Source organism: Hyla sarda, chromosome 3, assembly GCF_029499605.1.
Source record: "Hyla sarda isolate aHylSar1 chromosome 3, aHylSar1.hap1, whole genome shotgun sequence".
Taxonomy (NCBI): Eukaryota; Metazoa; Chordata; class Amphibia; order Anura; family Hylidae; genus Hyla; species Hyla sarda.
In genome coordinates this window covers 178353746-178370875 of record NC_079191.1, presented here as the reverse complement: position 1 = coordinate 178370875, position 17130 = coordinate 178353746, and the positions used below count along the sequence as shown (strand labels likewise).

General features: G+C 44.7%; 1 protein-coding gene and 1 non-coding gene across 2 annotated transcripts in view; both read right to left on the bottom strand.

Annotated features, from left to right (window-relative positions):
• The window catches only part of ABCF3 (ATP binding cassette subfamily F member 3), a 61604-nt gene that overhangs the window by 28871 nt on the left and 15603 nt on the right, over nt 1-17130 (bottom strand). Inside the window, exons 3-9 of the mRNA XM_056565614.1 lie at nt 14379-14455; nt 13044-13096; nt 7189-7286; nt 6947-7069; nt 6405-6671; nt 5554-5634; nt 5406-5465 (exon numbers count right to left, since the gene is read on the bottom strand). Coding sequence (XP_056421589.1) covers nt 5406-5465; nt 5554-5634; nt 6405-6671; nt 6947-7069; nt 7189-7286; nt 13044-13096; nt 14379-14455 — 759 coding nt within the window. The remainder of the gene's footprint in view (nt 1-5405; nt 5466-5553; nt 5635-6404; nt 6672-6946; nt 7070-7188; nt 7287-13043; nt 13097-14378; nt 14456-17130) is intronic.
• Nucleotides 3689-3795, bottom strand: LOC130363396 (U6 spliceosomal RNA). Its single transcript, XR_008891810.1, has one exon. It is a non-coding gene; the product is annotated as a U6 spliceosomal RNA (small nuclear RNA).

Sequence of the window (17130 nt, the reverse complement as noted above, 5' to 3'; positions counted from 1 at the left end):
CCAAGGATTGAGTATCAGGAAAACCATTTAGAAGAACGAGACATGCAAGTCACCTGGAAGGTATCCCAAAACAAGAAGGCCCTGAAAAGGTAGAATCATGAGGGAGAGGGTCCTGAATGAGTCTGGAACCACAAGGGAAAGAGTCCTATACCCTAGAAGAGAATAGGGGGCAGTGTAACAGGCTCCTCTACCACTAGAAGTACTGCCCCGCCCAGCACTCACAGACACAATAGCCAAGAGGACAGACAAGTCGAACAGGCACTGGATTCCAACAGTCAGAACTGAACGGATGACTCTGGAAACATCCGCGAAAAACCAAGTGACAGAGAGGGAGACAAAGGAGACCCAGCTGAGGAGTCAGTCCTGCCAAAGCTAGATGGTGTCGGAACAGAAGGCATGGTCTGGATGCGGGAGGTCGCCCACCAAGATAGTCCAAGCGCGGAACAACCGACAGTCACCAAAGCAGAAGGAGCGACATAAACTAGAGCTGTCGCGGGACCTCGGGGAGCCAAAGGCAGCCTGGAACAGAAGAGCCACAGGAGGAAGGACTTGAGACACCCTAAGCACAGAGACTGCTGGAAAGAGCAGAGGTCAAACTGGGAGCGCCCACACAGCAATGGAAAGGCCGGAATAGCCCCAGCAGTGCCAACAAGCCCCTAAGGAAAGGCAATTAGAGGACTAGGACTGCAACTGCTGTAACTATGCCAATCCTACAGTACTCTGCCAAAGGGGGAGCATGACGGCAAGGAGAAGAAGAATAGAAACCAAAAGCAACAAACCATCTGATAATAGGGGGCCGAAGGCTGCAAAAGCAAAGGCAGGAACTCCACAAGACCTGCATTACTCCCTCTAGGAAGCAAAAGTGCTGAAAACCCAATAGCCAACAGTCCACCAGACCGGCAGCAGAAGGGAATAAACAAACAGATGGCTGGATCAGCCATAGAAGGGGGTCATATAAGGCTCACAATACCTCCCCTAGAGAGCAGAAATGCAATGACCACATGAGAAATAGTAACCTACAACACCCGCCCATATGCCAAGGGGGCGAACAACAACCACATGATTAATCTTGGGCATCCAATCGACATTAGTAGCAGGTAGCAAGACCACGAATACAATCTGCAAGGAAGTGAAGGATGAACCCGCCGGAGTAGAAAGCATACTAAGCTCACCATTACGCCTCTGCTGGGAAGGGGAATTTGAAGACTGGACTAGCCAGAGCCAGAATCAACCAAAACCCTGACATGAATTCACCTTCGCCTCCAAACTTTGCAAACAACTCCCCCCCCCCCCCATGGAAGGAGAAAATTAAATGTCTAATGTAGTGCAGGTACTCTGCAAACCTGCCCCTCCAAAGGAGAGGGAGTGCGCTGGCTGTGAGGGCTACCGCAGGGGACATGCTAATGACTGCCCATGGATGGCCAGATACTCTACATATAGGAGGAGAAAAATTGACAACATCGCTGACAAGTACCCATTGTATACGCCGGGTCACTCCACTGGACCCCCCCATATTAGTGGCAGGGCACCATAATCCCGCCGTGGAAGAGGTAATTATGGCATGGGCCTCCAGCCAGAACAATAGCAGATAGCTCTGCAAACCAAAGGTACACCGTCCATGGAAGCGGAAAAGTGGTCGCTGGTGAAGGTACATAGCACCTGCCGGGACACAGTCCATAGACAACTCCCACTGGTAGCGAGGAGTAGACGGTGTAGAGCGACCGTTGAACAAGCAGGGTAACCCCTTTAGCAACACCCACTTATGGTGGAGTACCAGAACTGCAGCTACAAATGTGGGAGACATTATGCTCTCCATGGGCACAGTAATGGGTCCATGCTATATCTGTTTACCCCCACGTATAGTGAGGTACCAGAACTGCTGCCGCGAATTCGGCAGGCATCATGCTCCCCACAGGAGACGTAGTGGGTCCATTGCACATCGGTCAACTCTCACTCGCAGTGGAGTACCGGAACTGCAGCTGCGGATGTGGATGTGGGAGACATCATGCTCCCCCTGGGAGTTGTGAAGGGTCTATGCTACATCGGTCTATCCACACGTATAATGGGGTACCGGAACTTCAGCCGCGGATACGGCAGGCATCATGCTCCCCGAAGGAGACGTAGAGGCTCCATTTTAACATCGGTCAACTATCACTTGCGCGCCTGTGATTGTTTTGGTTGTCCTTGTCTGGTCTCCAGTCCTGGCGACGCGTCCCTAACTACATAACACTAGCCTCGCTGTACACCCAGATACTTCACACTAGCGCAGCCATGCTCTGTTTGTTTATTTATGTTTCATTGAACCTCGTTTTCATGTAACACTGCCAGAGCATGAGAGCAGAGGGCATTCTGTGACCTATACTTATGTAACTTTGCCTCTGCAAATTGCAAGAATTTATTGCTAAACTCAATCTGTACATGTTGCCTCCTATCAACTGTGGTTTTTGAAAATCATTTTATTCTGTTTTTTATACTATATGTGTAAATTATGAAATGTGTGCTCAGTTCCGCCTACCTTAAGTGGGCGTCCATTTTATTTATATAAAGCACCCAAGGTGCCATATCTTGTATGCCAATCTGAGGAAGGAGAAAATACCCTCTGAAACGAGTCATTGGAAGTATATTAATAAATAAAGTGCCTCCTGGCACTTTCTTCTTACACAAGTGTGTTTGACAGTCCTGGATTTGCGAACAGCGCCTAGTTTTGGTTCCGTTTTTTTTCTTGCTCCTTTCCTGACTACATGGGAGAAGATCCTATCCTCTCCTGTTGGACCCTGGGCCTTGCAGTTTGCTCTTATCTCCATGCTAAGTACCCCTGAGGGGTGATATGCCTGTTTTACTATCTATCTTGTGAGCGGCCATTTTAAAGAGAAGTCGTTTTCCCAGTCCTTCCTGGGATCCTGGTGTCTTGGATAATACACGAGGCGCTGTCGTCTCCCCTCTTTTTTCTCTTTTCACAGGTCTTACAACTATCACTTGCGGTGGAGTACCGGAACTGCAGCTGGGGGCAAACAACACGCCCCCCCCCAAGGGCGTTGTAGAGGGTCCATGTTACATTACCCCCATGAAAGCTACATAGAGTCCGTTGCACACGCCGGGGCACCCCTTCCAGCCACCTCGCACAGGTTGTGGGGTGAAGGAGTTTTAGCCAAAAATCGGTATGGGTGACCAATGGCAAAGGAAACGGGCAGGTATTCCCCAAGGGACAGTAAGGGCAAAGTGTCGAGCCACGCTGATGATCATCCGGTCTGTAACTCTGTAAAAGCCCTGTACCCCCGTGAGGCAGACCAATAAGTTCTGTGGAAAACGGACCAAGGCCTGAAGCAGTTTCTCAGGAAACAGGGGCTAGAAAGCACAGTACAGACTCTAGGACTGCAGGCTATGAATATAAATTGGTACCGTACAAAAAGGTTATGTGCCACAGACACCCAGGCCCGAAGGCCAAGCCTTCAAATTTAGGAAAGGGACAGACAGGATTACATAATACTTCTGTCTGATACAACCCCCTATGGCAAGTCATTCATGCTTAAAGCTGGAGCTGAGGAGAAGGGGAGTCCTGTACCCCAAGATACTGCTGTATCGGGAAATGCATGGGGCGATGGAAGCAAGCTTCGAAATCGGCCCCCGTTGCAAAAAAAAAATTAAATAAAAAAATCGATTGAACATATGGTCCCCAGAAAGGGGACATATTCATGTGGAACGCTTCACAAATTTGCATGTCAGCCTAGCGCAGGCGTCATGCCAATCTGCTCAGTAGCATTCCAGTTTTAATGTCAATTAAAATTTCTATTTTATTTTGTTCTTTATTTAATTTTTATATTTATAATTATTTTTTTTTTTTTGTATATATGTGCTGCCGAAGCGAGCACCTTAGAAAAATAAACTGATAAAATGACAGAGCAGATACCACACCTGATATCCAGTTAAAAGGATCTGGGGAGAATACCTAGAGAAAAACTATGCAGTAGCAATAACTACTCTTGGCCACTAGAGGGGGGGCCTGACCCAGGTCAGTGCTGTACACCAATACAGCCACTGGAGGGCGCAGAGCGTCCATGAGTTTGTTTGTTTTTTTAAGTTTCATTTTTTAACATAGAGGACAGACAGCCCAGCCCAATGGCGCGCTAGGGAGTGCCGCCGAGGATGGCATAACATGACGGCATAACGCCAGGGACTAAAGTAACCCGCAGGTTGTCCCCACCACAACACGGCCTGGCCGCACGAGCGGGAGATAGCCGCATGGTCGAGGCCCCGGCCTCCAGGAAAAGTGATGCGGCTTCCAGTGGCCACTGCAGAATGGCGCTTCAGGAAGAGGCCGAAGGAAGCAGCATGGTACGGCCGTTCCCATCCCCCCCCTGCAGCACTGCCTGAGATGGGGGACCAGCCAAGTGCTGAAATATGTGCAGAAAGCAAGGTTGGGGGGGGGGGGGACCATCGATCTTAGACTTATACAAACATCCTTGGCCACAGTGTGGGGGGGGGGGGGATACGGTCCACCAGACCGTCCCCTACAGGTATTGTGCCACCTGAACCCTGAGGACATAAAGGGGTCCAGCCCAATACAGCAACTGGCGGCTGAGGAGCTGTACCGGCATGAATTTTATGGGACCCCCGGATGAGCATAGAGTATATCTTCATATACTCACCCTGAAGTCTTCAGGTGGCTAAAGGCCGTGCTGTATAACTCCAAGCTGCCATAGCGAGGCGGGCAGGGGCAAGTTGGGGACCCGGACCCAGGGTACTACTGCCAGGCGCTGGCCGTTGGCGAGAAGGGGTTGACGGCCCATACTCTTATGCACCGTGCCCTTTAGTCGCATTTAGAGGTGATCAGGTAGCGCCATGCTCCTGTCGCCCCACCTAAAAATAAGAAAAGTAAGGGAGAAAAAACCTAAATACAGGCCCTAACTAGAAAATAATTTAAAAAAAGACCAGGGTTTGAGAGAACTCCAGACCTGTGTGCCTCCTACTGACACTAAGCTAAAACTGATTATCTCTGTGCCTGTGGGCGGGTATATCCTGCTGGGAGGAGCAGATTTCAGTGTCAGCATCCTAGTGGACAGCAGCATAATACTGATGGTCTCTCTGTTCCCCAATGAGGCGACTGAGAAATAAACTTTGCAATAAACAAATAAATAAAATAATTATACATCTGAATAAGTAAGACAGGTGGATTTTGAGTTATCGCTACCAGATATACCTAGACAATGGAGGAATAAAAAGAAAACTATAGGAGGTTCTTCGCTTCATAACCTTTTGTTAATCCTGCCCCCTACTCCCCCCAAAAATTCTTAAGCCCCTGAGCAATAAAAATGAAACACCCCTGCTAACAAAGAAATATAACTTTCAAAGCATTAGGCATAAAAGTGGTAATGTCATCTTGAAGCTATTCTACCGTTTACACTCACTTGGTCATTTGCTGTTGCATACTGTGTTTGAATCCCAATCCTGCAAGGATCACTGAGGCTCTAAGAAGAAGAAGAAGACAGAAAAAATATTCAATAATAATCAAGAAAAAGTCTCTGAGAAATAAATGCAAGCTATGTGAAGAAGTACCTAGCGGGTGCTTTATCTGCATCTATTTCTTCCAGCTTTCCATAGATCTCAGTTAAGCGGACACTCTCTGAACCATCTCCCCTGTAATAAACAAGAAACAACTATAAATAGTATGCAGACACCAAATGCACATTACAGATATCTAGCGGACTTCTAAATTTCACTTTAAACTGGCATAAATTGTAGCTAAATCTATACTAGCTCACAGCTCTGTTGTGTTTCCACCTGTTTTAATTAATTTGAAAACAACCAGGCAACAAGTGGAACTCCCTTAGACCAGAAGTTTCTGCTGGGGAAATTAGGATTACGACATCCGCAGAAAGAATAGACATGTCTATTTTTTATGCAGATTCAGCAGGAAAAGGCATTGCCGTCTATAAGATGGGGCATTTCCGAGCCGTCCCCGCCGGATTAGTCAAACAGCGTAATGTCTGCATGTGTTTTTCATGTGGACATTACGAACGTTTTCTGCTGTGTGAACCAGCCAAACAGGCTTTTTATAGTTTTTTCTTTCTACAGATGTCTCCCTGATGATGTCCTTAATGAATGTCTTAACTTCAATGGTACTTTCCTTAGCAGACATTTACAGAACAGTTCTACTTTTGTTCTGTGATATGATTCATTAGTATAAGGTCTTTTTCCGTTGAACATGTTTAGATTGTAGAATACTTCTACATACTTGACTCTCATGCCACCTGTTCGGAGCTTTATACAAACTTAATTTACTGTATTTTAATTAAACTTCAATAAGATATACTTGATGCCTATACAGTATATTGGACTGAATCCCTTAGACTCCAAGCTAAATTATGCTTTAACATTGCATTAATCAAGCATTTCTATCCACTTACTTTCCGGCACTGATTCGTGCATTAAGTTCTTTCTCCTCTTTCAGAAGACTCTCACGTAATGTATCACATTCCAGTACACTCTGCAGGGCTGGAGTATCATCTCCTGCCACTTCTTGCTCCACATGTAGGATGCTAATGTGTGAGGGAACACGAAGACTGCGACTTGCAAGCATCTTTAGTAGTGTCGTCTTACCCAGACCATTTCTGCCCACTAAACCATATCGCCGTCCTGATGCCAAATGCAACTCGGCACCTGTCAATAGGACCCTGCAATGGGAAGTTGCGGGAATGCATAACTATTCAATATAGAAACTTATAAGAATCTTTACACATTTGCAATTCACTGCACATTAATTTTTCACCAAAAATGAAGCAGCACTGTGTGATCAAAAGAGGCAGTGTTTTTTTTTTTTCTTCCAGCTTCTATACAGCTTTTAAGAAGTCTGGAACCCTGTACCCTACTAAATAGAACATTGGCTATGGAAGTAGACTCACTCCACCAATGAGGATAAGAGTTGTAAAACAAAATGTTGTATACTCACCTCTCCCCAAATGACACATCAAAGTTGTCAATTCTGACATCATATGACTTGTTCTTGCCACTGGATTCTATCCTGTTGTCCTTCTTGCTGGCAGCCTGACTTGCGGAAGCTTCTTCCATTACACTGCACGCATTATGAGAAAATATAAGTTTGTTTTCAACTTACATTTATCATGATCACATTCACCAAATGCCTGCTGAAAATGGATTTAATCCCTACACGTGAGACACCTTCAAACTTACACATTTCCACCGGTTTTCTGTGTATCCCGCTCAGATCGTTTCTCCTGTTTGGCTTTTAATTTAGCTTCTGCTTTTTCTAGCTTCCTTACATCAACAGTCTGGGGATAAAACAATTGTGTTATTGGGCAGATGGCAGATCACTGGGGAAAACCAGAGATTTCATCAGGAACAGCAGAAGAACAAATGAAGTTCAACTCAGATCAAACAGAAAACAATCACATGTGTTTCTAAAGTATGCTTTCATGTTGGGCCCAGATGAGAACATTGCTGCTGTTCTGAAGGCTCATATTCAACGCATGTGCCTGGATTAACATTTATCCAGAAGGCTCCATTTTTTTTTTTTTTTTTTTAAATGCTAAAATTTTGAAAGCTCATACAGCCATATATTCAAAAACAGCTAACCTACATAAATGTCTACTGTGTACAAAAGAAAGATACAACTTAGCCTTTCCTAACACTAACATACTACTGACTAGCTAAGGATTTGTGCAAGAGAGACCCTTTATTTATCTAACAGTTATCCCTTTATCACCTGTTTTGCAATGGGAAGTTTTATTTTATCACACATTTCCCACTGCAAGGGCCGACAACGTGAAACATGGATGTGCCAGGACAGTTGTGGTCAGCCCCCGCCCCCCCCCCCCCCCCCCCACCAAAAATGAGATTTAATAACATGATCATTAAAAAGCTTTATGTGCCCTGATCGCACACCTGTTTATAGTTTCTCGATGCACCCTTCCATTCCCAATGTGGGTTTATAATCTGAAAATACTGGGAATCAGTCAGATGGGCATGAACTTAATTTTGATAATGGAAGTGAATACCCCATGATGGGCGGGATTATACAGTTGGGGGGGGGGGGGTGTATTAGGCATACACGCCCCTCAAAGTACAATATTCACAACCCCTGACTGTATAAACCCACCCATCACCTGATCACTCCCTTTATTAATATTACATACCACCCATCTGAGCGATTGGCTAAACTGTCAGACAAATATAAATCCACATATCTTTGGAACGGGATGGCGTATCAAGAAACTTTAAGGTGTGTGTGATCAGGACACCCCCAACTCCCTCAATTTTAGTGGTTGGCCACAGGTCCTCTATAAGCTGGCAAAACACATGAGATAAGTATAAGTTAACCCTAGCGATTTTGGTGTAGTGTATGTGTAAGAGTATATACACCGTTTTCCAGAATGGCCAGAATAATATTCAATGCACTTAATATTTAATTTAGTACAAATTAAATTGTATTAGTACTAAAAAATAAATAAAAAAAAGGTTGACCCCCTGTTGGCCAGACAAGGGATCATATGAATCTATATTATTCCCAACACTTTTAAAAACACTCTCATAAAAGCTGTACATTCAGATTTGATGTTGTTCCACCATGTACATCTTTCATGAGCTGGTTGTATCATCCTGCTTCTTCAAGTGCTATGTTTAAGCACTATTTAGAATTATGTCTTCTTTTGAAAACATTGAATACTTAAAAAAAAAAAAGTTGTAGATTAATATAGATAAGCTCCAACGAATATATAGTAGATATATCAGAGGTGATCAGTCCAGCCGCAAATATTTTAGAAGGACCCTCTGTAATAGAGGATCATCTCTAAAATACCTACCGTACTATATATACATTGGACCTTAACTATATGAATGGAAAACTTTTATGAGATGAGATATAGTTTATGTTTTTAATTATAACTTTTACTTACACTGTTTACATAGTCAGTAAGACTAATATACAATCATTTAATCCCTTGTCTGGTCAATAGTTGTCATGCACAAAGTTTTAAAATACTCTACAGAATTTTACATTTGCACTCCTTGGCTCTGACTGAGTCTCTCTGAAGCTTTGGTTTGTATTCTAAAGTGTGAACATCTGAGACGTTTTATACGCAGAAGTTTAAAAAGCAGGAGTTGTAAGCAGGACCCACTGTAACTGTACGTATTACACTCCCTTGATAAAAGTAGTTTTTCTTAATAGTTAATAACAGCTGTTTGTCACCAAGGATATGGACAGCAGGATTGGAGGTTTTCTTCAGTGCACATTGTGCCACATGTATACATCTCTGGAGCAGCAGTTTCAGGGTTAATACCGCTGTGACAAATGTCAGCATGTTGCCCACCTGGAAGCTCGTATTAGAGATCTAGAGGAGCAAAATGCAACATTGAGGGCGATTGACTATCTTACAGAGCAAGCAGTTAGTGGGGTAGAAATGGAGGTTGGAGAAACTAGCCAGGAGGCCCGAATACCCAAGGCTGGGTTAATGTAGTTAGAGGGACTGGAAAGGGGGCAAGGAAAAGGAAGGCCACTTCTGCTTCTGATCTCCCAAGTAAAATTGCCAAGTTGGGCGATGATGCGAGGGCCTCAGTATCAGAGATGGCAACCCTAGTGGATACTAGTCTCCCTAACAGCCGGAGGAACAGCTCAACTAGTAGTGTGGGGGATGGTAACGCAGGTAGGCCAAGAAAGTTAGTTGTGGTAGGGGATTCTATTAACAGGAAGACGGATAGAATAATTTGTCGCCAAGACCACCTCAACCGAATGGTTTGCTGTCTCCCTGGTGCCAGGGTTCGGCATGTGGTGGACAGAGGAATGGCTGTGGATATAGTGTTTCTGGATTTTGCAAAAGCATTTGATACTGTCCCTCATAGACGTCTGACAGGTAAGTTTAGGTCTTTGGGTGTTGGAAACTTTAGTTTGTAACTGGATTGAACACTGGCTCATGGATCATACCCAGAGAGTGGTGGTCAATGATTCGTACTCTGATTGGTCCACGGTTATTAGTGGTGTACCCCAAGGTTCTGTACTGAGCCCGCTGTTGTTTAATTTATTTATCAATGATATAGAGCAGGGGTCCTCAAACTACGGCCCACGGGCCACATGCGGCCCGCTGAGGACATTTATCCGGCCCGCAGCTGCCTGGGACATCCCTGTGTCCCGAAAGATGGTTTCGGGACACAGGGATGCGCTCTCGGAGACCCCACGTTTACTTTAAAAATGCAGGGGCTGCCGGGAAGGTGTAGCACGCAAGGACGTCACTGACGCCGTGTGTGCGCCCATAGCAACGGAGCACGGAGGAGCGGGGCATCGATGAGGACGTGCGCTGGCCAGCTAGGTAAGTGTTACCAGCAGCACGTCAGCTTCGGTGCTCCGACCACCGCTCCTTCGGTACCGGCACTTACTGCTATGTCCGGACCGGAGGAGCGGTGGTTGGAGCTCTGAAGTGGGGCAGAACACAGGCATACAGCCTCCAGCCATACACTGTATGGCTGGAGGCTGAATGTCTGTGGGGGAACATTATCCTGCACCTAATGTGGGGGGGGAGAGGGGGGGGGGGACACATTATCCTGCACCTAATGTGGGGGGGAACATTATCCTGCACCTAATGTGGGGGGGGGGGGGGGGGGGGGGGGACATTCACCTGCACCTAATATGTCTACCTCAGGAACTGGTCACAGCAGGAACAATTAATAGCTTTAAAACAGGGTTAGATACATTCCTGGAACAAAATAACATTAATGCTTATGCAGAATTATAAAACAACATCCCTTCCCCTTATCCCCTTACACCCTTCCCTTCAATTCCCTGGTTGAACTTGATGGACGTATGTCTTTTTTCAACCATACTAACTATGTAACTATGTAAACAGACTTGTCTGCATTTACAGACGGCGATCTAAGAACAATTCAGCAGATCAAGCTATGTGAGTAGTAACCGGATGTGCAGTCCCCTCCTGTCCTCAATATATTGTAGAATGTATTAGGGATGTGGGTTTTTTTGCACTTTATTATTATGTTTGACAGTTGACGCTTGGATGACGTCACTCTGGACCCCCAATGAGAATACCTCCTATTCTCATTGGGGGTCCAGAGTGACGTCAAAGCACTTTGGTGTTTTGCTATCAACTACCTGGGTGTGCTGCTGGACTTCTTTGCATTTGGATATATAACCTAAATTATGTCACACAAACTAAATCTACCTAATTAATCTATGTGTATGGGGTGTATGAAGTCAAAAGAGAGAAGGTTTAGACACATATTTCATCTGTCCAATAGTTTGGCTCCCCACAAGATAAGCCACTGCAATAGGAGTCTGGCAGCAGCTTTCACCCTTCTTCCCATTGAGAACACATGTATGTTCTGCTGAATGTGCATGTGTATGTGTATATCTGCACATATAGCTGAGCCATCTAATGTGTATGGCCAGCTTTACTTATGTGAGTTTCACTCTGATTCATAGGGGGAGTCATACTGTACAAAGCTCATATGCCCTAAACAGTATGTGCAATAAAATCATATGAATGGGTACATGTCTTTAATAAAAAAATGTCAAAATAAGTAAGCATTTTTTCCATGACAGTACGATATTTAAAAACAAAACCTAAGCTAGCTGTGTAAGGCTGCATTCACACCATGTTTTTACATCACGGGTGCCAGATCCGGCTGGGGGAGGGGCAAACCGGGCTCTCCCGTACCCCCGCCAGACTCCGGTCAGCTCATTTTTGACCTGTATCCAGTTTTGTGACCGGACCTAAAACCGGTCAGGAAACCGCATACGGGTCAAAAATGAACCGACTGGAGTCACCGTTTGACTCCGGTCGGCTCATTTAAGTAAATTGATTTCAGCGCTGGTCCGGCTGGGGTACGAGAGAGCCCGGTTTGCCCCCCCCCTCCCCCAGCTGGATAAGGCACCCGTAACGTAAGAACGAGGTGTGAATGCAGCCTAACAAATTAGAGTCAAACCACTCGGACTATAGATTTGCTTCAGATATGACCAGAAAACATTACCTTAAAGTGATTTTCAGGAACTTTACCACTGATTTTCCACTCTTAGGCATGGGTATTTAATTAAGGGAGGGGTCTGACCACTGTTCAGTATAATAAATGGGCCATAGTGCTATTTGGGCAGTGTTCAAACCTTGCATTTTTACAATGACTTATTAAACACATTGTTACTGGCATTTGTGCTATAGTGGTAAAATAATTTTTGCGATAATTTGGGGGAAATCGCATAACACGGCAAAAATGCAGCATATGAACACAGTCTTAGGGAAACTGACAGTTCACTCACACAACCCAATACACAGTGTTAGGGAACCTGTGCTGTATATTGTATAGTCATGCTTTGTGTGATTGTAATTTATTGTATGACTTGTAATGATGAATGAATGATCAATAAAGCTCTTTCAATACACAGGGTTATAGTGTGCGTTAACCAGTTTAAAATGGTGTATAAAACATACCCAGATCAGTGGTCCGATTGTGGAAATAGACCAGTTATTAGCCAGAATTACAAATATATTAATCACCAGCTTTGCATAATGGAGGCAGGATCCAGCATGTGCAGGATGCGCTGCGTAATTTAGCCTAATAACGGGTTTCTCCCCACAACAGGACCACGGATCCGGATGAGTTATACATCATTTAAAACTAGTTCACTCGCATTATAACCTCATATATTGGGTTTAGTGTGGGTGAACCAGCTTCTTCAGTCAGATTCTCTTTAAAATGTCCAAAGTAACCCCTCTAGCATGGATAACAGATGACCGGATGACCGATTAGGTCTCATAACTTTACAGTCTTCCTCTAAAGGGGAATGAGCAACATAAAAAGTTATCCCCTATCTGTAGAATAGGGGATAACAAGTCAATTGGTGGGAGTATGACCACTGGAACCCCCTACAAATTGTGGGAATGCAGTAAATTTGTCCCCCAAATAAACAGAGCTCAGCACTCGTGCATGGCCAGTGCGCTTTTAATTTCACATGGGGTCGAGCTGGTCTATGTAACTTTTGACTTAAATTTTCAAACTAATATAATTTGGAAACATAAAATGTATCTTACTGAAGACTGATCTTTTTTCATCAATAAGACGCTCAAGACCTGAGGATCAACATCTGAAAGGCAGAAGAAAAAAAGTAGTGTTAACATGAAGTCATGTACAGCATAGAATAAGTGAAAATTAACCAGTGACAACCATTTCAGAACTCTTTACATGAAAGTCCTACGTAGATGTGTTACACTGTATGTATTTCATAAGTCTTATACACATATATAAATACTAAACTACAAGATACAGTAAAGTTCCTTTCACCAGCATAAAGAGACATGTTAAGAGAACTTTAACATATTCTTGATTACTGGATAGAAAAGGTAAATAAAAATAAATAAAAAAACAGAACATATCTCAATATAGTTAAGTACTGATGGTTCCCTATGATCAGTGTTCTGATCATATACACGGTTCATGGTACAGTGATCCCTCAACTTACAATGGCCTCAACATACAATAGTTTCAACATACAATGTTTTTTCCTGGACCATTGTAACTTGAAACCAGACTCAACATACAATGTACAGACAGTCCAGATCTGTGAAACGTGTCACAACTGGAGGAACTGACCAATCAGAATTGGCATTTTACTGGTAAATCACCTCTATTACTGAAGTGCATGCACTGACTGGTGTCTGGTAGCACCTCCTACAGTACAGGAAAGTACTACATGTTCTGTACTATTCCTTACCTGTGCCAGGCTTAGCTGCTCTTTTGGACACCAAATAAGGGCGGCTCCATTTGGGACACTGTGTACTGTATAGGACCCTGAAGAAGCGCCTGTCCTCTACATAAACCATTGTTTCCCAACCAGGGTGCCTCCAGCTGTTGCAAAACTACAACTTCTAGCATGCCCGGACAGCCAACGGCTGTCCGGGCATGCTGGAAGTTGTAGTTTTGCAACAGCCGGAGGCACCCTGGTTGGGAAACACTGACATAGACAGTGATTTACAGCTTCCAGCAGATCTTTATTACATTAATATGTAAGGATTTGCTTTATCTATATTAGTTATCTACTTATTTTTCTTTAATCCTCCCTTTTTCCTATTTTTGGATGACATTTTGGTGGCTTCAGAACCAATTACCAGGTTTCCATAGAGTTATGGTCTCAACATACAATGGTTTCAACATACAATGGTCGTCCCGGAACCAATTAATATTGTAACTTGAGGGAACACTGTATAGTGCAGCCATGCACCAACCTCAGAGGTCACTTACCATGCATGCAGGAAGAACCCACCATGACCAATGATTGGCTGCAGCGTCACATGAACAGTCTATGTGAGGTCAACAAATTACCAAAAGAATGAGGCGAATATGAAGATAGATTAATACATCACTCTTACCATAATCTGTAATCTGGGAGAGTTGAATAGGAGCATCCAGTAGAACCTGTGCTTGTGACGGGACATGATTATTCTCTCTAAAGCACATAAAAGGAAGGCAATATGCAAATGTTAAATATATAAACAACTTGTGCAGAAGAAAATTGTAAATTCAGCTATGTATTTTAAGTTTTTTTCCCTTTCAATCGTGAAAACACTGGCTGCTAAACCCAGAAAATCACTGCTAAGGCTACATTCCCAAATAGTGGTAGTGCAGTTTCAAACCTGCACTAGTGGTTTCCAAACAAATATACAACACTATAATGCCCTCTCCAGCCTGCCACAAATAAAACAAAAGGAAATATAAATATTTTTTTACGGGAAACTCCAGACAGAAATATGAAGTACTATAATGTTAATCTGAATATCTTCATAGATCAACATAAATCTTGCTTTCTTGTGTTATTGAATAGCCTATCCTGAAGCAGAATGGGAATGAGAAGAGGTTAAAACATATCCTCTGTATCTAAACTTTTATTGAACTTCTGATAAGTTATAGCAACATGTCAGAAGTTGTGATTGGCAGGGGTCCGGCAGAGGAAACCCCCACAGATTGCGAGAACAAAGGATAAGTAGTGCACAAAGTACAGATGCCATGACAGTCTATGTATCTCTGAGGCTGCCGTGTCATCTGGCCCGTCATTCTAGCCATAAGGGGGGGTTTAGGCAGCTGGATCTCCAGCAGTCATAACTTCTGACATGTTACTATGATATGTCAGAAGTTGAAGGTTCACACATTAATGCTAACTACCAACAAGGCTCATGTGTCAGTTTCTACATATATAGACATGGACAAAATTGTTGGTACCCTCCCATTTAACCTCTTAAGGACCAGGCACGTATGAGTACGTCCCTGCGCCCTGGGTCTTAAGGACCAGGCACGTACTCATACGTCCGTGGGAATTTCGCATCCCGCCGCGCGCCGGGTGGGGACCAGACTGGGGTGACTGCTGATAGCTATCAGCAGGTACCCCGCGCAAATGCCCAGGGGGGTCATCAGAACACCCCCCCCCCATGTCGGCGATCGGCGCAAATCGCAAGTGAATTCACACTTGCGAATTGCGCGATTCCGGGTCATTACGGGTCTATGGTGACCCGGAATATAAGGGGGATCGCGGGTGTCTAAGACACCCACAATCCCCCTGAAGCAATAGGAGTGAGGTGGCAGGGGTGCCACCCCTCCTATCCCTGCTATTGGTGGTCTAGACGCGACCACCAATAGCAGATCGGGGGCGGGCGGGTTAACTTTCGTTTTCCCCGTCCTGCCCACCCACAATAGGCGGGGCAGAACAGGGAAATGACAGAGGACCAGTGCCGGAGTCCACTTACCGAATTGCGGAGGCTGCAGGCGACGATCGGTGTCGGAGATCGGCGGGCGGCGATGACTTGCAGCAGGCTCCCTGGATCCGACGGAAGCCGGTAAGTTGCCTAGCAAAATCTGGAGGGCTGCAGTCCGAGACCACTATATAGTGGTCTCTATACTGTAGCACTCCAGATGTTGCAAAACTACAACTCCCAGCATGCCCAGACAGCTGTTTGGGCATGCTGGCAGTTGTAGTTTTGCAACAGCTCGAGGGCTACAGTTTGAGACCACTATATGGTAGTCTCTGAACTATAGCCCTCCAGATCTTGCAAAACTACAATTCCTAGCATGCCCACACAACTGTTTGCTGTCTGGGCATGCTGGGAGTTGTAGTTTTGCAGCATCTGGAGGGCCACAGTTTGCAGTGGTCTCTATACTGTAGCTCTCCAGATGTTGCAAAACTGCAAATCCCAACATGCTGGGAGTTGTAGTTGCGATTCCTCCAGCTGTTGCATAACTATATCTCCCAGCATGCCCTTCGGTGATCAGTACATGCTGGGAGTTGTAGTTTTGCAACAGCTGGAGGCACACTGGTTGGAATATTTTGAGTTAGATAACAGAACCTAACTGAAGGTTTCCCAACCAGTGTGCCTCAAGCTGTAGCAAAAGTACAACTCCCAGCCTGCATGGTCTGTCAGTACATGCTGGGAGTTGTAGTTTTGAATCAGCTGGAGGTTTGCCCCCCCCCCCCCCATGTTAACGTACAGGGTACATTCACACAGGCAGGCTTACAGTAAGTTTTCTGCTTCAAGTATGAGCTGCGGCACATTTTTCGCCGCAGCGCAAACTCCTAGCAGGGAACTCACTGTAAACCTTCGCCAGTGCGAATGTACCCTAAAAACACTACACAACACTAACACAAAATAAAGGGTAAAACACTACATATACACCCCCTTACACTGTCTCCCCCAATAAAAATTATAAACGTATTGTACGGCAGTGTTTCCAAAACGGAGCCTCCAGCTGTTGCAAAACAACAACTCCCAGCATTTCTGGAGAGCCACTAACTGTCCAGGCATGCTGGGAGTTTAGCAACAGCTGGAGGCACCCTGTTTGGGAATCACTGGCGGCGTAGGATACCGCTATGTCCACCCCTATGCAATCCCTAATTTAGTCCTCAAATGCGCATGGAGCTCTCTCACTTCGGAGCCCTGTCGTATTTCAAGGAAACAGTTTAGGGCCAGATATGGGGAGAAATTACACTACAAATTTTGGGGGGCTTTTTCTCTTTTTACCCCTTATGAAAAGGAAAAGTTGGGGGCTACACCAGCCTGTTAGTGTAAAAAAAAAAAAATTTTTTACACTAACATGCTGGTGTTGCCCTTTACTTTTTATTTTCACAAGAGATAA